The sequence below is a fragment of the Lethenteron reissneri genome, chromosome 47 (genome assembly GCF_015708825.2).
Source record: "Lethenteron reissneri isolate LAM-NWPU_2019-01 chromosome 47, ASM1570882v1, whole genome shotgun sequence".
NCBI lineage: Eukaryota > Metazoa > Chordata > Hyperoartia > Petromyzontiformes > Petromyzontidae > Lethenteron > Lethenteron reissneri.
Window position 1 is genome coordinate 8,648,236 of NC_083825.1, and position 21,697 is coordinate 8,669,932.

The 21,697-nt window shown below is 48.7% G+C and overlaps 1 protein-coding gene across 1 annotated transcript in view; it reads right to left on the reverse strand.

Moving 5' to 3' along the window:
* LOC133354322 (anthrax toxin receptor 1-like) overlaps positions 1–21,697 on the reverse strand; it is a 93,075-nt gene that overhangs the window by 46,476 nt on the left and 24,902 nt on the right. Inside the window, exon 10 of the mRNA XM_061571065.1 lies at positions 5,038–5,136. Within this exon, the coding sequence (XP_061427049.1) occupies positions 5,038–5,136 (99 nt within the window). The remainder of the gene's footprint in view (positions 1–5,037; positions 5,137–21,697) is intronic.

Here is a 21,697-nt window from a genome sequence, read left to right on the forward strand (position 1 = left end):
CTACCTCGGGCATGCTGTTTTTCTTGGTACAAGCCACGGTGCTTGAATAAACATATGGTGGTGCCGAGCGGCAATGCGCTGCGAGCCTAGCAAGGTGCGTTCATTCTCCCCCCCCCCTGCTCCCCCCCCCCGTAGCCTCCTACTTCAGAAACCCGCGCAGATGACCAGCGTGGTGAAGTATGGTCAAAAAGGCCCACCAAGACCGAAACACATGCGGAGAGGCCAAATTTAATACCGCGGCCAAAGTTATGATTCATAATAGATATTTTGTTGGGTCAGATAGCGCCATTAAAATGTGCGTCATACACCATGCCTGATGATGCTGGTTGCAATTACCAGAAAAACGTCAAACGACCAAATTCTTCAATGTGTGTGGATCATTCAACATTGCCGGTGTGCTGAAGTGCCAATAACCAAGAGATTAACGTATTAAATGGCCGTCTCGGATGGAGGAGGGTTGAACAACAAACATTTGAATTATGTGAACCGATCCGACCCAAAAGTCCATTATGAATCATTGGGGAGGCCATTGATGAACAATGAATGAAAATTATTTCATTGACAGTCTAGGAAAATGAAATATTGTAGGGTTAGGGTACAAGGTGGTCAGGACATGGCAGTAGAGAGAAGGATTGTTGAATCGGTCTGTGTAGAACTTTGAAAGTTGCTGTACGTGTGTTGAACTTCCCACAGTACGTAGCCAACCATGCTAATCAGAGCAGTATGGGTTTTCTCCGAGTACTCTCCAGCTTACTCCACCATTGTAAATACTCGCGAATGATATTGGCCAACCATCGTGATTGGAGGAACCTCGTGACAATGATGACGCACACGGAGAACACCAAGTGCTTTATAATTCAACGGGACGGGAGTGCTGTTAACCAGGCACCCTGCAAAAGGCCGCTGCGTCACACACGGGGGCAGTGTGGCCAGCACCACACCCGGCCCCCTTTCTCTACCCCGGTGATCGCATTCAAACAGTTCCTATGATCACCGTTACAATGCCTTTATGGATTTATTATGGTGATTTAGAAAAGTTTTTTGGTTTGGCCATGTTTGTTTGTTGTAGTACAGAGTTAGACTGATGGCTTTAATCTAAGTTGTCTTGTGGTTGTTGTTGTTAAGACTTGCATCCCACTGGGATTTTTGCACACAGCGTTGGTGTACGGTTCTTTTTATGGAACATTTTGCTGTTTTTTCCTGGATTTTTCTGCTTGCGCATAGTCACTTTAAGATGTTTTCTTGTTCATGTTTTTGTTTTTTTGTTTGTTGCGGTTGCACCCGATTCAAAAGCCGAATAGCTCACAGGGCTATACCAAATAAATGAAACTGAAAACATTATTGCATAAAAGCGTTTCAACCTAGGCGAGGACCCACAAGATAATCCATCATAGATTTTTTTTGGGTTAGATCGCGTAAATATAAACGTGTCGTAAACGTGACAAACCTTACTAATTGGCTGTGTCGGGTGGTGGCGGGTTTAACGACGCATTTATATTTACACGATATAACCCAAAAAAAACCCTTTCTATTGTGGATAATATTGGTCATGAAAACCGATGTGTTAAACTGGCCCCAGATAAGTTGGGATACCACTTGCCACTGACATTGTCAAGGCTGGGAATCGATTTAGGATCGCTGGGATCAGAGCACAGTGCGCTGACCACTATACTTCCACTACAAGGCTGAGAGTACCCACTCTTTACCCCGCCACACATGATCTACGAAATCAACTGACTGTGGCATACCCATTTATGCTGATGGGTGGACAGAGGTGGGTGGGGTGTTTAAGAAACTTACACCATTGTTTCAATTGTGGTACCAGGAGATAGAATCCGGTGACCTCTTAATTGCAAGTCCAGTGTACTGCTGACAGTTACGGCACGTCAGCATCCCTCGTCCTATGCAATGTGACCAAAATCCAAAACAATTGTACACAGTTTGCAAAAAAAAGGTTCGGCCATTTCATTTGTATGAATTTAGAAATGTGCGTTCTCGAGTAATTGGCTGCTATAAATTTCGACGTGATGAGTAACTTTGTCGGGCCAGGTCACGTCTGAAAAAGAGCAATATAGATCAGTGGGCCTTACCTGGTAAAATAAAAAAAGTTTAGTTTTATTTTAAGAGAATGAATGCAAAGTTCAGTCAGCCTTCTAACATTAATGTGTAAGTGTACAAATGTTTTTTTTCCCTTGCTTGGCAAATTACCAAACAATAAGTTCCATAAAGCAATGCGTTTGATGAAATATGAATTGCATTTATACTGTAAAAAAATAGTGTCAAATTTTGTGACATCGTTTTCAAAGCAAAGACTCAGGGTTCAAATAAGAACGTACTGAAATGCGCACACAAACTAAAAATACTACTTTTTGTTAAACATTGTCATGGGATACACCGCAGGATGTCCTGTCAAATGCAGGCAACGCCAGCATTTCGAACACAATGCATCTCTCCGATGTGTTTTGTCGTGGTACATCGCTGTGTCATTCGGCACGATGCCCTTCATTTAACCCTCCGCGTGCCGGAAATGCAGTCTCCGAAGAAGCCTCCTCGCGCAGCCAAACGTTGGGGATGTGAATGTCGAACGACGCGCGGTACCACCCCACGAAAGACCACCGTCCGAGAGCGACACCGCACAACCGCGATAGCCCGCGTGGTAGCGTTAAGTTCGGTTTGGGCGATTTTAGCTTCCAAGCAAATTCCGCCGTGCGCTCGTTTGCCAAAACGCTCTGGCGAGGGCACGAGCGTCAGAAGTCGGCGATGCCGAATAAGTCAAGAGCCGCTTGGAGCTTGCGGGTGGCGGCAGGGGGGCGACGGTGGGCAAGCCCAATCGTATCCCGAGCCGGGAGAAAACAAACACGTGGTTGCTCCTTGCCAACTCGACACTGCTGCAGCTTTCCCAAGTCACCACCTCGGGCCACTTTTCCCAGCCACTGTTCCCCTCCCCCCCCGTTTTAAGCTTACGTATTGGGCCGCCGCTTTTTTTTCTTGTCAACTGTTTTTCACACGTTGCAGAATGAGGCAACGGCTGTGCCAGGCCGCATAGACAAGCCTCCGTTTGTGCGTCTCTTGGCAGCGACTCGGCGTTCGGTTCATCTGGGTTCTGGTCGCGGAGCCGGGCTTCCCTCAGCCCCCTCGGAATTTATCCGCGACGCGTCGGGCGGGCGCGTTAGAAGCCTTGCGGCGTCTGCGAGCGGAGCGGCCGTCGCCCCCGGGGCTAATTTGTGCGAGCGACTCCCTTTGTGGGCGAGAACAATTCCCGGCCGCGCAGCAATCGCGGGCCCTTAAATCCTCGCGACACGCATTCGCATCATCGCCTTAGTTTTGCCTGCCCGAAGCCAAGGCATTTCCACTTAATTCGGCGAAGACCGAATGCCCTTTTCATTACATCGTTGTTAGTTTGGGCGGTTAATAGGGTTCCTTGATTTACTTCACTCCAAAAGCTTCCGAAAGGATTCAGAAGAGCAAAAGCCTTGGGACAAATGAACGCATTACGAAACGTCAAAACAGCGCCAGGACATTTTAAAAGTTGCTACGTGTGGGCGGGCGTGTGTTTGCGTGCGTGTCTCTTAAAGTACATTATTAAACACTACTTCTTTTCATTCCCCCCCGCCCCCTCCCCATGGTTATATAACGTGCAGCGTGGAAAAATCGACCGAATACCCTCTATCGGGGCTCCCTCGACATCCACCTAGATACGCAGCCTTAGGTGAGACAAAACACGCGATTTTTAAACTGACCACCGGCTGACAGGCATCACATGAAAGCTCTTTCCGCTGCCTCCACATGCTTACTAATTAGCTCTCCTACTCTGTCCACCTCCTCCCTAAACTAGGACCCAACTATTTACAGGACACAACAACAATTAGAGCACCCTGCCGCTCCAGCTGTACAGCGCTAAAAAGAAAAGAACACCCCTGCTGCTGTTTCCTTCCCTCCCCCGGGGTGGGCCAGCCAGGCGCAAACATCGGAGCGACGCTTCACCTTTGCCCTCTCGACGAGCGAAGCGATTCTCTTGTCCCCTCGGCTACGCTTCACATAAACGCGCGGCGCGGTATCTCTCGGGTGAGGTGCTTGCGGAATATCTGCCGCACACGAAGGTTTGCGTCCCGAGCACACATAGCGCACCAGATGCATTGGGGAAACGTCGAGAGCCGCCCCTCTGTGCGCCCAGCACGCGGCACGAGGCCCGACCCGAAAGCACATCGGAAATACATCATTTAGTAACGCATTACGCGATCATAAAAATAACTTTAACAATTTAACTTGGAACTTACCGGGCAGTATTTCGCTCACCTCTCCCCGCGGAGGGAACGACTCAGTAGGCGCGCGAGGAGGAACCGCAGACAAACAGGAAGGCGCGAGCCCAAGCTTCGTAGTCCTCGTATTAGACAAATTAAGGTGTTTTCGGCCAATTATACACAATGTGTGGATAAATAGCTGAAGCCACAACAATGACAGTTATGAACTCGTAGTTTTATCACTTCCGAAACTACAGTGCGTGGGCATTTCACTTGAGGACAGAGTGCAGTGAAGTTCATTTGTTGAACCGGGTGAGAACTCACTGACCCCTCAGGTTAACCGGGTCAAGCTCACTTCTCCCATGTGTTTCGGGTTGTAACCGCCTGTTGTTCGGCACGATGTCCGATATTTTATTCCAATTTGTTCTGTTTGAAGCTTAGGAATCTGCTTCAACTTGGAAGCAAAACGTCGGACACCGTGCACACCACGCCGCGCATCCCAAAAACACTCGGGAGAACGGCATGGCACAAACCCCCGAAAACCTACGCAGCAGCGAGAGTCGAACTCCGTGCTACCTCGGGTTCAGCCAGTGACAGAGCTGCAAGAGTGGGCAGAGAGTTGAACGGAGGCACAAAATGCATTCGTGTTTTCCGACGACAACCGTCGCTGGGAGAGAGCTGTGGTTACCGTTGATCCCGCCGCGCGTATTCAAGCGCAAAGAGAGGACGCGGTTTTAGGGTTACGTGAGCGTGGCTGCGGTGATCTGGTCAACGATCAGGTGGCGCGTCCACTTACTGATGGTGACCGAGTCGTTAATCTTGAAGCTGCACAGGACCTGCTCCGTGTTCCTCGAGTGGGAAAATCCATTGCCCCTGACGACCACTTGGAACGACTCTGGGAAGGGCAGCAGAGACGGGCGTACACTTGAGAATGCATCATCACACATGAACTGCAACACTTCGCTGATCTCGTCAAGGAGCACAAACCACCACTCGAACTCCGATCACCCTCCCTCGCAGCAGCGGGCTCTTGGCTAGCCATCGAACAGAGACGGTGAATACATCGCGCGCTGTCAGATGCGCTTCTGCGGCCGTCTGGGACGCTCTTCCTTCCAATATTAGGAAGCCAATGCTTTTTACATAAAGTTTTTTGACCTTCCCACGGACCTCTGTTTAGCTCAGTTGGCTATGTATGGTGGGAATGAAGTTCAACATGCAGGCTGAGCTCACAGTGACAGAGCAATCACGTATTGCCCTTTAGTCAATAATAAACAATGCCCAGAAAGGCCTTGCCGAGCCTCAAGACACATTTTAACGAGGGTCTTGCATCATTAGGATGCTTGGCCAACTGGAGTGAACAGAGAAAACTCCCACAAATACTCAAAACACCGCACAGATAGATTCAAAATCCTTTTGCAGTACCGTCATCTCCTGGCCACCTCGCAGCTCAAGCCCATTACACCTGGCAGTCACAGGGCAGCCAAGTACAATAAATGAGGAAGGCCTCCCCATGATGTTTCGGTATTGGGAGGCTTTTTGACCACACCTCACCGCGCTAGCCAGCGCAGCTCGGTGAAGTTGGGGGAAGGTAGGGGGGCACAGGGGACCCGTCCGGAGAGATATCAATCGCCACTGACGTTAGCCGTGGCCAGCAATGGAACTCGGCTTGCTGGGTTCTCAGCAGCGCTGTTTTGTAAACCGTACGTAGCCTCGTGTCGAGAGGTGCGCGGCACGTAAACAAATACAAACTCACAAAAATTATACGTCCAGATTTTTTGGGTTCTTTTTTTTAAAGCACCCACTGGAATGCACGGAGACTATAAATATGTCGCTTCAAGACAGTTTCTATGAATTGCACGTGGCAAGACTGAGTGCAGGGTGTGTTTTACAGGTGTTTAGGGTTATGAAATCGTAGCTGGGTGAGATACTTCTGAAGAGAACGTTTTTAATTTTAGAAATATTATTAGTATTTTAAACTTTCAGGGAAAAAAACCCCTTAAATCTGCACTCCGTTCTTTTTTAATAACATTTTGCTGGTTGTGCAACCCCATAATCCAGCTCTTTAGAATGAGAGGTTTGTGAATCACGCAGGGATTATCATGCGCTGTGAGACACAAAGCCCTCATCCAGCAGTGGATTGACAATAAACTGTACATGCACATACGTGAGACTCCCAGCTCACAGGTCTACGATGTGGACACTGGTTAGCAGTACAGCAAGTAGGTTTCCGACCTGTCAGATGTTTGAGTGCGCTTCCCTCATATGGTAACTCTTACATTCTCCAAAAAGGAAAACCAGACTCCTCAAAATGGAATCGGCCAAACATCTGAAAAACAAGGTTTGACCTGAATTTTTTTTTTAAACTTGGCAAGGCATTTGTCTAAAACATATAGAGAACTTATGATCACATTGCATTGCCAGTTTATTGAGTGCACATAGACGCGCAGGTCAAAGATATCACGCAAACTGTTAAGAAACGTAAGTGTGGCTCTGGGAATGGGATAATGATGGCTCACGTTCAAGAATAATAATTAGGGAATAGAACGCGCCCGAGAGTACGGCCATCGAAAGGGTGGAGCAATGAGATCTGCTCGTGTGTAGGCGCTCGATGGGTTGTTACATCGCAGGGTTGTGAGAAAAACGACGGCGCAGGGAGGCCTTCATCCATCAGAAGGCTTAAACAACTAAAACTAATAAACTATTTTTATTTTTACCAGGTAAGGCACACTGAGCTATATAGCTCTTTTTCAGAAGAGACCATGCTATTTCAAATGATAGCTAAACAAAGTGGCTTAGCAAGTGGAAATGTAGAGCAACCAAATACTCTTAAACGCATTATTCTAAATGTGAAGAGAAAAGCCGGAGGACTGAGAGAAAAAATGCGACTTCGAGGAGAGAGACATGCAAACTCTAAATCTACAGCAGCAGGCGTCAGGGTCGGGATCGAACCCACGACCTCATGCATACCAGGCGAGGTAATTAACATCTCACCACCGTGGCGCCTCAATGACTGATCATGGCCGACGTGCAAAAATTCACAAGACTCGCATGTAACAGAAGTTGGATCTTTCAAAGCTGAGTGTGCATGTGTGGGTAAACTAATGCAGCTGACCACTTGATACAATGCAGGGAGGTAGAGGCATGTGCTGAAAGTCTCTATGCTCTCTCATAGCATGAATCAGAGCACAAAACAGCTGTGCACTGGCTCCATCTTCAATCAATTGCAAGCTATGCAGCAGGGCTATAAGCTGTCTGCGGTCAGCTTAAGTCTCCCTATTATTGCACGTTCGTGTGTTCCCCAACACTCCCCACTTAAGGAGCTCACATTTTTCACAGTTGTTTTTGGCAAATGAGTCACTGAAGCAATGGCACAACACAAAACGCACGTAACTGTATTTGTACGGACGCGCCACTTATAAGCGTCGATGGCCGATGGCCGAGACTGATGACAGAATGGCAGCCAAAGGAGGGAACGAGGCCCGAGTGGAAGACCACCGTGGAGATGAAGCGATGAGATCACCCCAGGGGTCGGTGGGGGGGGGGCGAGTTCTGCCCCTAAGACAAAGATCCCACACCTACCCGACACAGACCGTTGGGGAAAAGTGGTGTCAGCGAGCATCTACGTGAAGGCCGGAACGGCATGCAAGAGAGGTGGTGGCGTGGCCGGTGTGGTGGGGAGGGGGAGGGCTCCTTGCCTGGCCGCCTTTGTCTGCCCAATGCTGATGTTTTACACATCGCACCGGTTGCTCACTCAGGACGATTTGACTGGACCGCAGGAAGGCCCAGGGACCGGTTCAGATAGCACTCGCCGCTTGCCATGGCCGGGAATAAAACTCAGGCCGCAGGGCTCATAGCGCAGCGGTGCGGGAACCTCTGTCATTGCTCGACCTACAAAGGCAAAGATCCCCCATATAGCCTCAAGAGGCTTTTGGGGCAAGTGCTGTTAAGGGGCACCAACGAAGGCCGGCACGGCACACGAGGGGGTGCGTGGCCAGCACCACGCCCGGCGGCCTTTGTCTCCCTCTTGGCGATGTTTACACTCTGCACTAGGCTGAGTCGACCTAAGGGAGGCCCAGGATTGGTTTAGATCGTCTCTGGTGATGGCCACGAGGGGAAATCGAACTCGGCCCACCGGGTTCATAGCGTATCGCACTACTATGCTCCTGCTCCCCATATCCTGACTACGTTTTTGTTTGTTTGTTTGTTGTTGTGTATGTTATTGTTGTCCTTTCCCACACCTCCGATTCACACGGTTGGCTACGTACGGTATGAAAGAAGTTCAACATACATACGACAGCAGAAGCATACACAATGATAGACGCACTGGAGTACAGTAGACAACACATGACACATCGCGAAGACGTTCTCATGTTTAGCTCTGTAGGAGTCGGGGGGGGGGGGGGTGCTGACGACTTCAAAACTGTCCAACGAAGACGTCACCGTTCCTTATATTTATTCCAGCGCTCAGCACCAAGCTCTCCACTGTGCACACCGACACACGTGTTGATCCAGGTGGCCCAAACCAAGTCCATTAGCACGCACGAGAGCACGCCATCTCTCCCTCTCTCCTCTTCCGTCCAAACGCAACAGCAACCCGCCGCTAGCGCGAGAGGGCCACGGGACCAGCATTAGCCACGGGCCGCAAGGGTTAAAAAAAAATTAATGTTTTAAAAAACGTTTTTAAAACACGCTTTTATGAAATGTACTAGTAATGGCAGAACTCCACGACTCCAGGAGGTGGCCCCGAAGCTTGCCACAACGTAAGGGACCATGGTGATTTACAGCCAACGTCAGTTGAGCGTGGACAATTAGACCCAAGCCGAAACATAACATAAAGAAAATAATTTTTAACATTTTTTTTATGATAGAATATAGTATTGTCATCAGTATGACATAAGTATACCAAGTTTGCAGTCGATACCACGTTGGGAAGTGGGTTAAAATTGAGTTACACGATTTGAGGATACGACAACAACAGACAGAGTGAGTCAATAAAAAGCGTGTAATAAAATAAAATAAAAGTTGCGCGACAGCGTGGCGCACCTCTGCGTTCAGGAACCGATTTCTCTGCGCCATGCACCCCGGCCACTCGACTGAACGCAACAATCACCCCCCCCCCCGTCCGCCACCAGGTTCCATCTGCGAGCCTGGGGGGTAACCGACCCGGCAGAGGTCGCAAACGGGTTTTGATTCCCTACCCGTACCCGTACCCTACCCGAAATGAGTGACAAACGGTTACTCACCAGTGACTCACGGTCTACCCGTACGCGTACCCGGCCGCACCAGGGTCGCAAATGGGTACCCGTACCCGGCCGGGTACGGGTAGCCGGGTATCGGGTAGGGTACGGGTGTCGGGTACCCGGTTGCGACCTCTGCGACCCGAGGGTTTAAAACAGAGTCCGGCTCTGCACGGGGACTGGGCAATCCAATTGCCGCTGCCACCGCCACCATCATCAGGCAACTTTGTTGCGGGGGGGGGGGGGGGGGGGGGACTACCGCAGATGAGGCACAGGCTGCCGAACGAGCCCAGGCGTGTAATCCATCAGTGCCCCCCTATTTAACCAGACGAGAACACCCCCCCCCCCACCTCCAGGGTTAATATAATGTGTAAGGATTTTCGGTAAAAAGGCTCATGTAGCAGAGGTTCTTTTTTTTATGGTAATCATTCTCAGCAGCAGTTGTTCTGCAAAAGGTGTGGTTCCTGCCACAGTAATGTGGAATTTCCTCCCACTTGGCTCAGAACCACCAATAAAAAAGAGCACCGTCCTTGGCAGATGTCGATGTAACAAACACTAACCGACAATCGGCAGTTTAGAGAGCAGCAGCAGCAGCAACAGGACCATGAGGTAAACATACGGCAGTGTCATTCTTGTTGGGAATTCAGGGCAGTAGAGGACGGCTATCACTGCTTACTGATGTCTTGTGCCGTGCTAAATCGCATCTCCAATTAGCACGGTTGGCTACATACGGTGGTAAAATATTTCAACATAAAGACAAAAATTCCCCGTATATCCTTAACAGACTGTTGGTGCAATGCTGTTAGCGAATTCCTATTAAGTCCGGCATGGTACATGAGGGGGTGGGTGGTCAGCACCACGCCCGACTGCCTTTGTCGAACCAGTGGCGATGATTTTACACACCGCAACAGGTACTCAATTGAGGCTGAGTCTATCTAAGGGAGGCCCAAGACTAGTTCAGATAATCGTCAGTGGTTGTGTGGCCGTGAGTGGGAATCGAACCCGGGTCGCCGGGTTCATAGGGTAACAATCTAAAGTTCTAAACTACCACTCCCCACATACATACACACGTGGACAAGTGGTCCCCCGATCGCTGTGGGGACAGCTTGGCACGGCCTATTGGGGGGGGGGGGGGGGGGGTGAGATAATTCAAATTTCGTGTGCGATCTCAGAAACCAATCTGGGATCGCCGCGCGAGACGACTGAACAAAGCGGGGTCAACCCGAAGGACCGCTGGCGTGCAGTTCTGCAGAGGGTTCCTCATCAAAGCCCCGTTGGGGGTTGAGGGACTACCCAACACACCACTGCTCGACACGGCTTTGCTCTGCCAGGGAAACTGGCTCCTCCGCCCATCAACAGCGCCGGGCTCTTCGCCACACGCGGGACACGTTCGAGATGGGGGCCCACGGCGCGACGACTGCGGCCACGCGAGCTGCACGGCGGGCCGCACGGTGGACCGCATCGGGCTGCTGGCAAGTCGACGCGGTACATCGGGGCCGTCCATAAATGACGTCACGCGATTTTGGACGATTTTTGACCCCCCCTCTACGTCACACGGCGTCACAAAAAGTCAGACCCCCCCTCAAATATGACGTCACAAAGCTCTGCTCCCCCCCCCAAAAAACTATATATTTCCATTTTGAAAATAAAACATGCTTCAAATCGCTTTAAACTATCGTCATTGGAGTGCGTATTTAATGTGGCGCTGCAGTCTGATGTTGTAGGAGTGTTGTTATTACAATTAGTGTTGTTATAACAATTCGATATTTATTTAAAGTTGCGCATTTTGATGTGACGTCACATTTCTCAACCCCCCCCCGCCCCCTCGTCACAAATGTCTGACCGCCCCCAGGTGCGTGACGTCATTTATGGCCGGCCCCATCGCGTGACTAACACTGTCCAGTCGGCTCTCCGGCGTTCGTCACGCTATTCCCAAAGCTGTCACCCACATGGCTCACAAACGTTAAAGCTGGACATGTGAAGCACTGTGCACACACTTGCCATATGCTACGAGGATGGAAAACAGCGAATTTCTAAAAACACTTTCTATAAATGATGAAAACCTCAGTATAAACTAATTAACAATCTAATTTTACAATTGGTTTATAAAACTTAAAATGCTTAAATGGGCGATTAACTTACGACCATTATCCATCGATGATCTACAGCCATGCAGAGGGACAGCTATCTCCATATATAAAAACCAAAGTTGTGATTATGTGTGTCTGTTCAAAATGTTTAGCGTACTTCCCGACATGCAACAAACTTGAAATGTGCCATGTGGGTACTTTCCAGACTCTACACCATACAAAAATTATAAAAATACACTTTGGTATTTTTTTTTGGTGGGGGGGGGGGGGGGAGCTCAATAATGCATATATTTTTTGCACGGCAAGTGAGTTGTGACGTCACATCTGCCGTGTGACCCGCGCGTGTGAAGGCGTCACGCATTGTAGTGTAGCGGGTAGCGAGCTGCGCTACGAACACGGTGACCCGAGTTCGATTCCCGCTCACGGCCACCACCGGTGACGATTATTTGAACCGTTCCTGGGCCTCCCCTAGGTCGACTAAGCCTCAAACGAGTAACTGGTGTGCTGTGTGAACATCACCACTGGGGAGACAAATGCGGCCGGGCATGGCGAATCCAAGTCCCGGGCGAAGCCGGGTAGTAAAGCTAGTTTTAATATATAACACAAACAGCAATCCGAGCATCGGCAAAATTCTCTACAGACACAACCGGGCGGCTAGCATTCGCAATAAAAACTGTTGCACACTTGCAAAAGTGGCCGAATGTTGAGCCTTCGAGCCACCAGGCCACCTAGGGTGCATACGTACCATGTACATAAACACAGCACGTCTGTGGCACGTGTTTCGTGTGTAGGCAAGCGGACACAAGGTATTTACACAAGAACAACACGATCTCAAACACTCGGTCCCTAGGGGGGAGAGGGAATGTGCGTCGCTCATTTTCGCTTGCGTCATCGGGCAATTTGAGAATTCCGGATTGCAAGCGATCCCACCACCCAGGGCCGGATTAATGTTCTTGATGGCCCCCCTTTAGGCACTTGTGTTTCGTAGGCCTTCAGTGATAACCGCATGCAGTTGGTACTGCCTGCCGCTGCCCCATGTTACCAAGCCTTGCACGCTTGTCTATTGAGAATGAGGTTGTGCGAGAGAAAAAAAACACCATTTGAAGGATGTTGTTGCCAATTTTGCAGTGAACAAAATCTCGTAAAGTTCATCTCCGGTGTTAATTTCTCTCCCACCTTGTGAAAAAAAAAGATTGACATTTACATGACTCTGCCTCTTTGTATATCGAGTAAGGTCTCAGAGTACGTGGATCCGCTCATACGCGACTGACCCCGATTCGTACTTACACTTGTGACTCGTAATTTCGCTACAAGCATGGGGCGAGAAGAGATAAGTCAAATCACACCGCCTGCCATCACGCCAACATGGATTTGACGGCGTGCAAGCGTATCGCCCACGTAAGAAAATTAGTCCACCCAGCTCGCATCTTTCCTATTGATCAAATACAGATTAGTGGATAAATTACTGTACAGTACCATACTTTATTAAAAGTGTATATGCATTTTGTATACTCGTAAAGGCGAACCCCAACTTACGCGAATTTGCGGCTACAGGGAACCTAACCCCCTGTACACCATGCCGATTCAATATATCTTGGGTTTCATTTTTTATCGTTCAAACAAAAAAAACATGGCCCTTTAGTTTTCGTCGTCCCGAGACACAGTGCCTACTGTTGCCTATTGGATAATATGGCCCTGGTGGGCGAGTAGGTGAATAGTCATAGTACCTACACTGTGGCATATTGGATAATACGGCCCCCTGCCACCACCCTTGCCCACACCCTCCTTGCCCTCCTACCCCACGGCAGACTCCAGCGACCGCTGTGCGCTGGCGTCTCCCACGACGACCATGTGCCGAGAGCCACCACTGTGCAACGAAATCATGAAAATAATTGGCGCCTTCAAAAAACAAATTCCGCCCGAACAAAAAGCGGAGCCGCAGTTGCAGATGGATCGCGGCGGATTCGCGCTGCAAAAGTGCGGAGTTGGCAGAATATTTTTTTAAAGTATATATTCAGAAAATAAACATAGCGTTTCTTTAGGTGAAGATGCCTGCAACAATTGTGTATGCAATTATTGATCGAAACAATTTGCTGAGATTATCCGTTGAGATGGAACGTGTCATCTGATAGCGTTGCGCCAGGGTGTCAAGTAACAGCCTGGCACAACACGGGTGCGACCGAAAACGTTTTGTTTTGTTTAAATCTACAGCATGTACAGTGTCTGTTAATGTGAAGTCGAACGCACGTCCACACAAGAGTCAAGCAAGTGAATGAGAAAGCCCAGGGCAGCGTGCATGATCATCACATTCTAAGGTTGCACTCATTACACACCAATGTGCTCGTCACGAATGACCCACAATACCTCGCTGATCTCATCCAGAAGCATAAACAAATGACCCACAATGCCTTGCTGATCTCGTCCAGAAACAAACAAATGACCCACAATGCCTTGCTGATCTCGTCCAGAATCATAAACAAATGACCCACAATGCCTTGCTGATCTCGTCCAGACACAAACAAATGACCCACAATGCCTTGCTGATCTCGTCCAGAAACAAACAAATGACCCACAATGCATTGCCGATCTCATTCAGAAACATAAACAAATGAACCACAATGCCTTGCTCATCTCGTCCAGAAACAAACAAATGACCCACAATGCCTTGCTGATCTCGTCCAGAACATAAACAAATGACCCACAATGCATTGCCGATCTCATTCAGAAACATAAACAAATGACCCACAATGCCTTGCTGATCTCAACCATCACGTGAACTCCGGTCATCCTCGCAGCAGCGGCTTCTGGCTATTTCCATCGAACAAAGACGGTGGTGGTCACCGCATCGCGCGCTTTCAGATGCGCTTCTGCGGCCGTATGAAATGGAATGCTCTCCCTTCCGATGTTAGATTTAAAAGCGGTGCACTTTTAAATCATCTAGATTGAAAACTCACTGATTTAGAACTGATTTTTGCGCTGAGTTTGTTGGTTCTTCCCCGCACCCGTCTCCTTCATGTATCTGTGACTCCACAAAAAAGTAATTAAAGCATATCTTACACAACCCATTGGCCTGCACTTCGTATTTAGTTAAGCACAATTACGCACCTCCGATTAGCACGATTGACCATGCACGGTGCAAAAGAAGTTCAACATACACGCATACATCATGCCGCAGTCATGTACCAAGCTATGTACACCGCCCGTGCACACAGATTGCAGTTCTCGAGCTAAAACAGTTGCAAAGCAGTTGCAAAACGTTGCGCAAACGAATGAAATCCACGCCTCCAGTGGCAGTGGAAACTCCACATTGTTGTGGACAGGGACGAGTCCATCCATGGGGGGGGGGGGGGGGGGAGACGTCGTCAGATGTCCCATCGGCTTGCAAAGGTCGACAGCATTGGGCAGCTCGTGTCACCACAACAAAACGCAGCAGCAGGCTTTCTTGTACAAATCATTTCTGGGGGTCAGAGACTTCCATCCCCATACAAAAAAGGGAAAGATCCCCTCCCTTGTATAGATAGACTGTTGGGGCGGTTGGCCAGCATCACGGCCGGACCGCCTTGGTCTCCTCATTGGCGATGTTTACACACTGCACCACGTACTCATTTGAGGCTGAGTCGACGTAGGGGAGGCCCAGGACCGGTTCAGATAATTATCGTCACCGGTGTTGGCCGTGAGCAGGGGAATCGAACTCGGGTCGCCAGGTTTGTAGCGCAGCGTAGCGCTAACCGCTACACTACCGCTCCCCTACCACTCCCACACACACACAATTCCATTGCTTTAAACTTTTATAAAAATGTGCAATCGAACGAGAGGATAAACAAAAACACACGCACACACATCTGCAAATGGGCTAGAAAACCTCGAAGCAGAGGCAAACTGTTCACAAATTCCCCGCTGCGTGGGGGAGCGCGCCGACCTTTGCGAAAAACTTTCCCTCCTCTCTGTCCACGAAGCAAAGTTTAAAGAAAGTTTAAAGAAAGTTTGAAGAAAGTTTGAAGCAACTTTGTGCAGCGTGCGCTGCCAAACCGGTTTGAGGCAGGGGGGGGGGTCTCCCCGCAGCGGCTTGGGGGAGGGAACGACGGTGGTGGTCGGGGAAGAGGTGTGGGGGGGTGTGGGGGGTGGAGGGGTGTGTGGGGGGAGGTGTGTGGGGGAGGTGTATGTGGAGGGGACGGGAGAGGCGTGGGGGGTGGGGGGAGAGGTGTGTGGGGGTGTGGGGGGAGGTGTGTGTGGAGGGGGGGGAGAGGTGTGGGGGGAGAGGTGTATGTGGAGGGGGGGTATGGGGGGGGAGAGGTGTGTGTGGAGGGGGGGGTGTTTGTGTGGGGGAGAGGTGTAGGGAGATGTATGTGGGGGGTGTGGAGAGGTGTGTGGGGGGAGGTGCGTGTGGAGGGGGGGGTGGAGAGGTGTGTGTGGGGGAGAGGAGTAGGGAGATGTGTGTGGGAGAGTGGAGAGTGAGGGCGCGAGACAGGAGCCTTGCGAACTTTGCGAGTCTGCAAGGAGCAGGGGGGGGGGGTGTGCACGTGACCATGGTCGTGTTGCACTCGTTTACACCTTGTACAATAAATGTGCAAAGAGGAGAAAGAAATATTAGAGAAAAATTAATTGGGGGGGGGGGGGGGTCACAAGACATATGGACCACCCAGTACAGTACTGTTGTTATTCAGAATCAGAAAACTATATTTATACTGGAAGAATCCGATGAGCTATGAAGCTCTTCTTTACAGATGCCCAGTAAGGCTGGAGGGGGGGGGGGTCTGAGTGTTACAAAAACAAACGTCGTGTTTGGGGTTAGTGGCGGCACAGCGGAGTCTCAAAACATTTAGAAATTCGGAACCCGGCCAACATCAGCGATGAATATCTGAACCTGTCCTGTGCCTCCCTCGGCGAGGTCGAGTCACAGCCACAGAGACACAGGAGCCGGTGTGTGTGGCGGAGTAAACATCGGCACCGGGTAGATGAAAGGCGGCCCCGGGCGTGGCGTTGGCCAGTCACCAACGCCCGTGCCTCGTATGCTGGGCCCTCATGGCGTGCTCACCAACAGCCCCTTGCCCCAAGAATCCGTTAAGGCTATACGGGGGATCTTTGTCTTTGGAGCTGGCAAACCAGCAACGTAGAAAAAGGTGTTGCGGTGTCGCGAACGGGCAAAGAAAGAACGACTCCTCGTCACGTGCCGCATGCACGCGCTCAGCCTTGTCTAGACCACCAACTCAAAAGACGGTTTAAAGTGAGGCTGTGGTTTTTTTTAATCCTTTATATTAAGTTCGCTTGCGTGCTTGCATGCTTGCTTGCTTACGACCGTGCAAATCTTTCGGTCGTTTTTTAACCCACTTCCCGTGATCCAATCGAGCTGACATTTTGCACACAGACTCGTTGTGCGAGACAATTAATGTTCGTGAAAATGTTTTTCCAAAATTTTACACTGTTTAGGGAAAACAAATTAAATATTTAATTACCAATTGCTTAATACTGGCAGACAATCATCTGACCCATAGGTGGCAGCCATCTCAAGGATTTAGAGTGAAAAACTTTGTTTTTACGGGTTATACTTATGTAATGTTCAGAGAGACAAGGCTGCGAGCAGAGGACATGCAATGCGGTGGTCACATGGCATGCGCGCAAGGAGTGGTGCGCATTCCTGCTGTTTGAGAACTGCAGCAGCAGCACACATTTGCGTGTTGTCAAGTCTACGAGTGGAGAAATCCATTACGCTGCAACGGAAAATAAGAGACAGCTGCCGTTTTAACACCACTCTCAATCCTGTACTCTTAGGCACTCAAAGTAATTTGCTTTTTAACGTAATAAAATGCCAAGATAACGTGTATTCTGAGGGTTTAGTTGTACTGTATATATACTCTAGGATTGAAAGAATTACATCAATTGGAGCACAAATTGAAAACTTTTTTAACGTTTCAAATTGAATGTATTTTATTACTACCACCTTATGCGCCTCCCTGTTTAGCCAGTTACCCAGCTAGTTTCGGTGACAATGACTCACCGCGACTAACAATAGAGTTATTGTCAGGGTGGAGAGGAGCCCAGCTAGTAGCCAGCCAGGAAACTCAAGGCATAGATGGTCTTTTATAGCAGTATTGATGTTTTGAAGCGCTCTCTCAGTGTTTACCTAGAGTCCAAGATTCGAGTAGACAATTTGCTTGGCAATGGATGAAAAGGTACACAGAGCCCAAAGACGAAAGAGCTACTCATCTTCTACATAGGTACCTGGGGCTATATTTGCTGGGCTTAGTCAATGAGAAATAATAACAAAAATCGGCAAAAAATATTTACATCAGGTATCAAACACGTGGCATGCCGCACACAGCTTACAAATGCCCAACCCACTGATAAATTCAAGCTTAACTCATTCGTCAGAAACACTGCCATGAAAAGTAAAAAAAATATAGAATAGAATATAAAATAGGTTGACATTTTGTGGCAATGGTCCTTGTCCAGAGAGAAAGAGAAGCCAGTGAGATTGAGTTAATAACAGTCAGCAACACCGATGTATTGGAGAGTAAAACCACAACATTTACAATTCGAATACGACATTTCGCTGGTGATTACAACCAGCTTCATCAGGCGATAGCCCGAATAGTTTTAAATTTTCCTGCCGACAATCCCTGGGGAAAATATTACGGTAATATGACGCTCGGCCAAGCAGCTCAAAAGGCTGACTGAAGGAAAAGCGGAGTGTTGTTGACCTCTGATACCGGACGAAGTTGGCGGTTGTTTTTTTTTTACAAATCTGAGAAATTTCTTCCATCGCAAAAACAATCGGCGAACGGATTTTTGGCAAACCTCACAACGGGAATGTCACCGTATCGATTCACCGATTAATACGTTTCTTGAGCTCCCGATTCAGGCGTAGAATTACACGTGCGAGAATCAACGTGTGTCTTATGACATATTCTGTAGGTCGTATGGAACGGTGTTAAGGTTGTTCAAACACCAAATAGAAATCTGTTGCAAAGAATCAAGTCTGTATTAACCACACGTACTTGTGGTGAACATGCAAACAAATATGCTCTGATCATGTATGCATTGTCTTTGAAACTGATTGGCCTTCTTTGCAGCCGAATCTCACCAGTATCAGACCAGAGAACGCCAAAAAGCTCGGGGTGAGCAGCTACAAAATGGAAATTTGCCAGTATCAAAATGAAAGTATGAAAGAATAAAAACAGGTTTTACCCCTTTCAAGCAATAAAACAAGTGTTAAGATGTTCAAACACCAAATATAAACCTTTTGCAAAGAATCATGTCTGCACTAAACACACGTACTTGTGGTGAACATGCAAACAAACATGCTCTCATAATATATGCATCGTCTTTGAAACCGGTTGGGCTACACGCGTGGTTAATGCAGACTTCATTTCTTGCAAAAGATTATCTGTTGGTGTTTGAACATCTGAACACCTGTTATATTGGCAGAAAGGGTAAAACCTATTCTTATTTTTTCATACTTTGATACTGGCAAAAAGGTCCCATTTCGTATGTAACGGATCCACATGTGACCCTTGCAACCACTAGTGGGCTGCTATAATCACCACGATATAAAATTATAAAGGAATCGTTTTGTGCATCAAATCATAACCCTGAGGTACATGGCTTTAAAACTTGAAATTAGAAAAATCAACAAATAACAGTGGCGTCATGATTATCATCATGAGTTGCAATGATGACAAAAGAAACCACACTCACATTAAAACACTGTACATCCATTTCCTAAACGGTTCTCATAACTTATTTAAAAACACGTTGGCCTTCATTTGTAAGATTCCTGAGTCCACTGCATCAATTTCCACCGAGTCAAATGCCTTTTCGTAGCCCACAGAGGCCAGGCACAATGGTGTTTGATATTCATTCGTTCGTATTTTTCCAGCAACTCAGTCCAACAAGAAAATAAGCACTGTGCAAATCAGGTACAGCTCCTCACATCATAAATGTTCCCGTCAATTATAATACAAAATGAAAGCACTATAAATGTATAATGCATTTTTTTCAGTTCAAAGTGTAGATTATGGCACTACTCAAAATGAAGGTTTGTCATTATCACGTTCCTGGTTTTATTCAAATCGCCTGTTAAAGTAAAGCCAACTGAGTTTAAAGACAATCCATACATAATTTTTAGTTGCTTGACGGAGTTGAAAAATGCATTACGGTCAATAGGTTTAGTCAGAGTATGGGGACATTGACGCAGAGAAGGAGAGGAGGGGATCCCGAGTGAGTAGGTGAGTGATTATAGACTCATGGTGAGTAGGTGAATCAGTGAGTAGGTGAGCAGGTGAGGGAGCAGGTGAGTAGGTAAATTATTGAGTGAGTAGGTAAATCAGTGGGTAGGTAAGTGAGTAGGTGAATAAGTGGATAGGTGAGTAAGCGAGTAGATGAGTAGTGGGTAGGTGAATAGTGGGTAGGTGAGTAAATGAGAGGGTAGGTGAGTAGAAGGGAACCACTCAAACCAGAGCCAAAGTGTAAACAATAGACTCTGAAAATAAGAGGGGACCCTGAGCCACCTGTAACTATGAACAGAATAGAACGAGATTCTCAGCTGTTGACTTTTACAACCAAATGAACAAACTGAGAGAGAGTGCAATGTCAGAATACTTAAACTTCACTTTACCACATTGAGCGGCACCCGGGTGTAGATTAATTTCATGTATATGAATGTAGTGAGTCCAACTGAGTTGCAGACGTTGTCTTGGGAGCAACACTATTTATTACATCAACTCAACACAACATAACGTAACCTACACCCGGGTGTTGAACGCCCATCTAACCACGCTACGGCAGAACTAGACATGGTCCCGCTATCCCGATCCGGACCACGAGCTGGGTCCCGGACCACGTGGCTAGAGGCTTCTTCAACCCGATGTGGATCTTCACTCACAAACAGTCAAGAACCCCGTTATATTGGCCCGGGCTGGGGCTGGCTCCGCCTCTCACCCCGCCCACCTTCTCGATCTCTCTGGCCCTTTCCCGAAGGCTCCCGTGAGCTCTTCTACTACCACGTGACCACCCAGCGGCCCCCGTCCACCGGTGGCACCCCTACAATATCATCCGGTCACGTGTCAGCAGGTCAACCGGCGTATCTTGCCCCAACGTAACCCTGGCTGACTGACGCTCCCTCTCGCTCCCTCACCGGGAGCCCGCACCGCACACTGTACGTGGTGCCTCTGCGCTGACCAGCGCTCACCCAAGCCCCGCTAGGGCTGGTACTAGGCCCAGTAACCGGGCTGCACATAATGACAACATTATCCGCTGTGGCCTCGCAAGCCCAGCACCTACACAGCGACATTCACAGTCACTACGTGAATATAAAACATTACAGTCCTAAACAATGCGTCACCAGTACTGCAACATAGTACTGGTAATACAGCAGATTGCAGTGAGATTAAATTACATGTATATTTAAATAGGCACAGCCCTGCACAATGTATCAAGATTATTAATGTTTGTTCAGCAGTTTTCACACGGACCTTGTATTAAACTTAAGCACGGCCACACAAAAAAACTGACACACATCAACATTGCACAGATCTCCCCTTGGTGTTTTTTTCCTAAGCCCCTCAAAAAGGAATTAAAAACTCACACGCACGCACACACAAAGTGTACACGACCTTCTCATCATACTCCTTGTCGCGAGTGACAAAACTCGTCACGACTCCGTCTGCAAAGCAACAAACCTGGCTGGTGCCCCCTCGGTCACCTACTCGCCAGCGTGCGCAGGGCGGTTACATAATTGAGGTGGGCACGCGCTCAGGGAACGGGGGGGGGGGCGGCGTTTATCCGCCGAGCTAAACGCCAAACTCTCTCACGGCACGCCGTTACGAGGGGAAAGGGTCGCAAAGAAAAAAAAGTTACTTTGACGAGCTCCAACACGTTAGCAGGCAAGCCCGCGGAGTGCTCGTCCGTGCGTGCACTCCGCGGACTGACCGCAACCGAATTGTGTCGCCACGCAAAAGGAGAGTCGGCTGGGGACGCGCGGAGCTGACGGCGGCGGCGACGCTGGGATGGAGATGACAGCGCAGGTGTTCGCGGTTGCGCTGTGTGGATATCCGATTGGTTTGGGGGGCCTTCATCGTCAGGTAGCAGCGGCCGACAACTCTGTACATTCAGAACTTAACGTGTTTCCAAG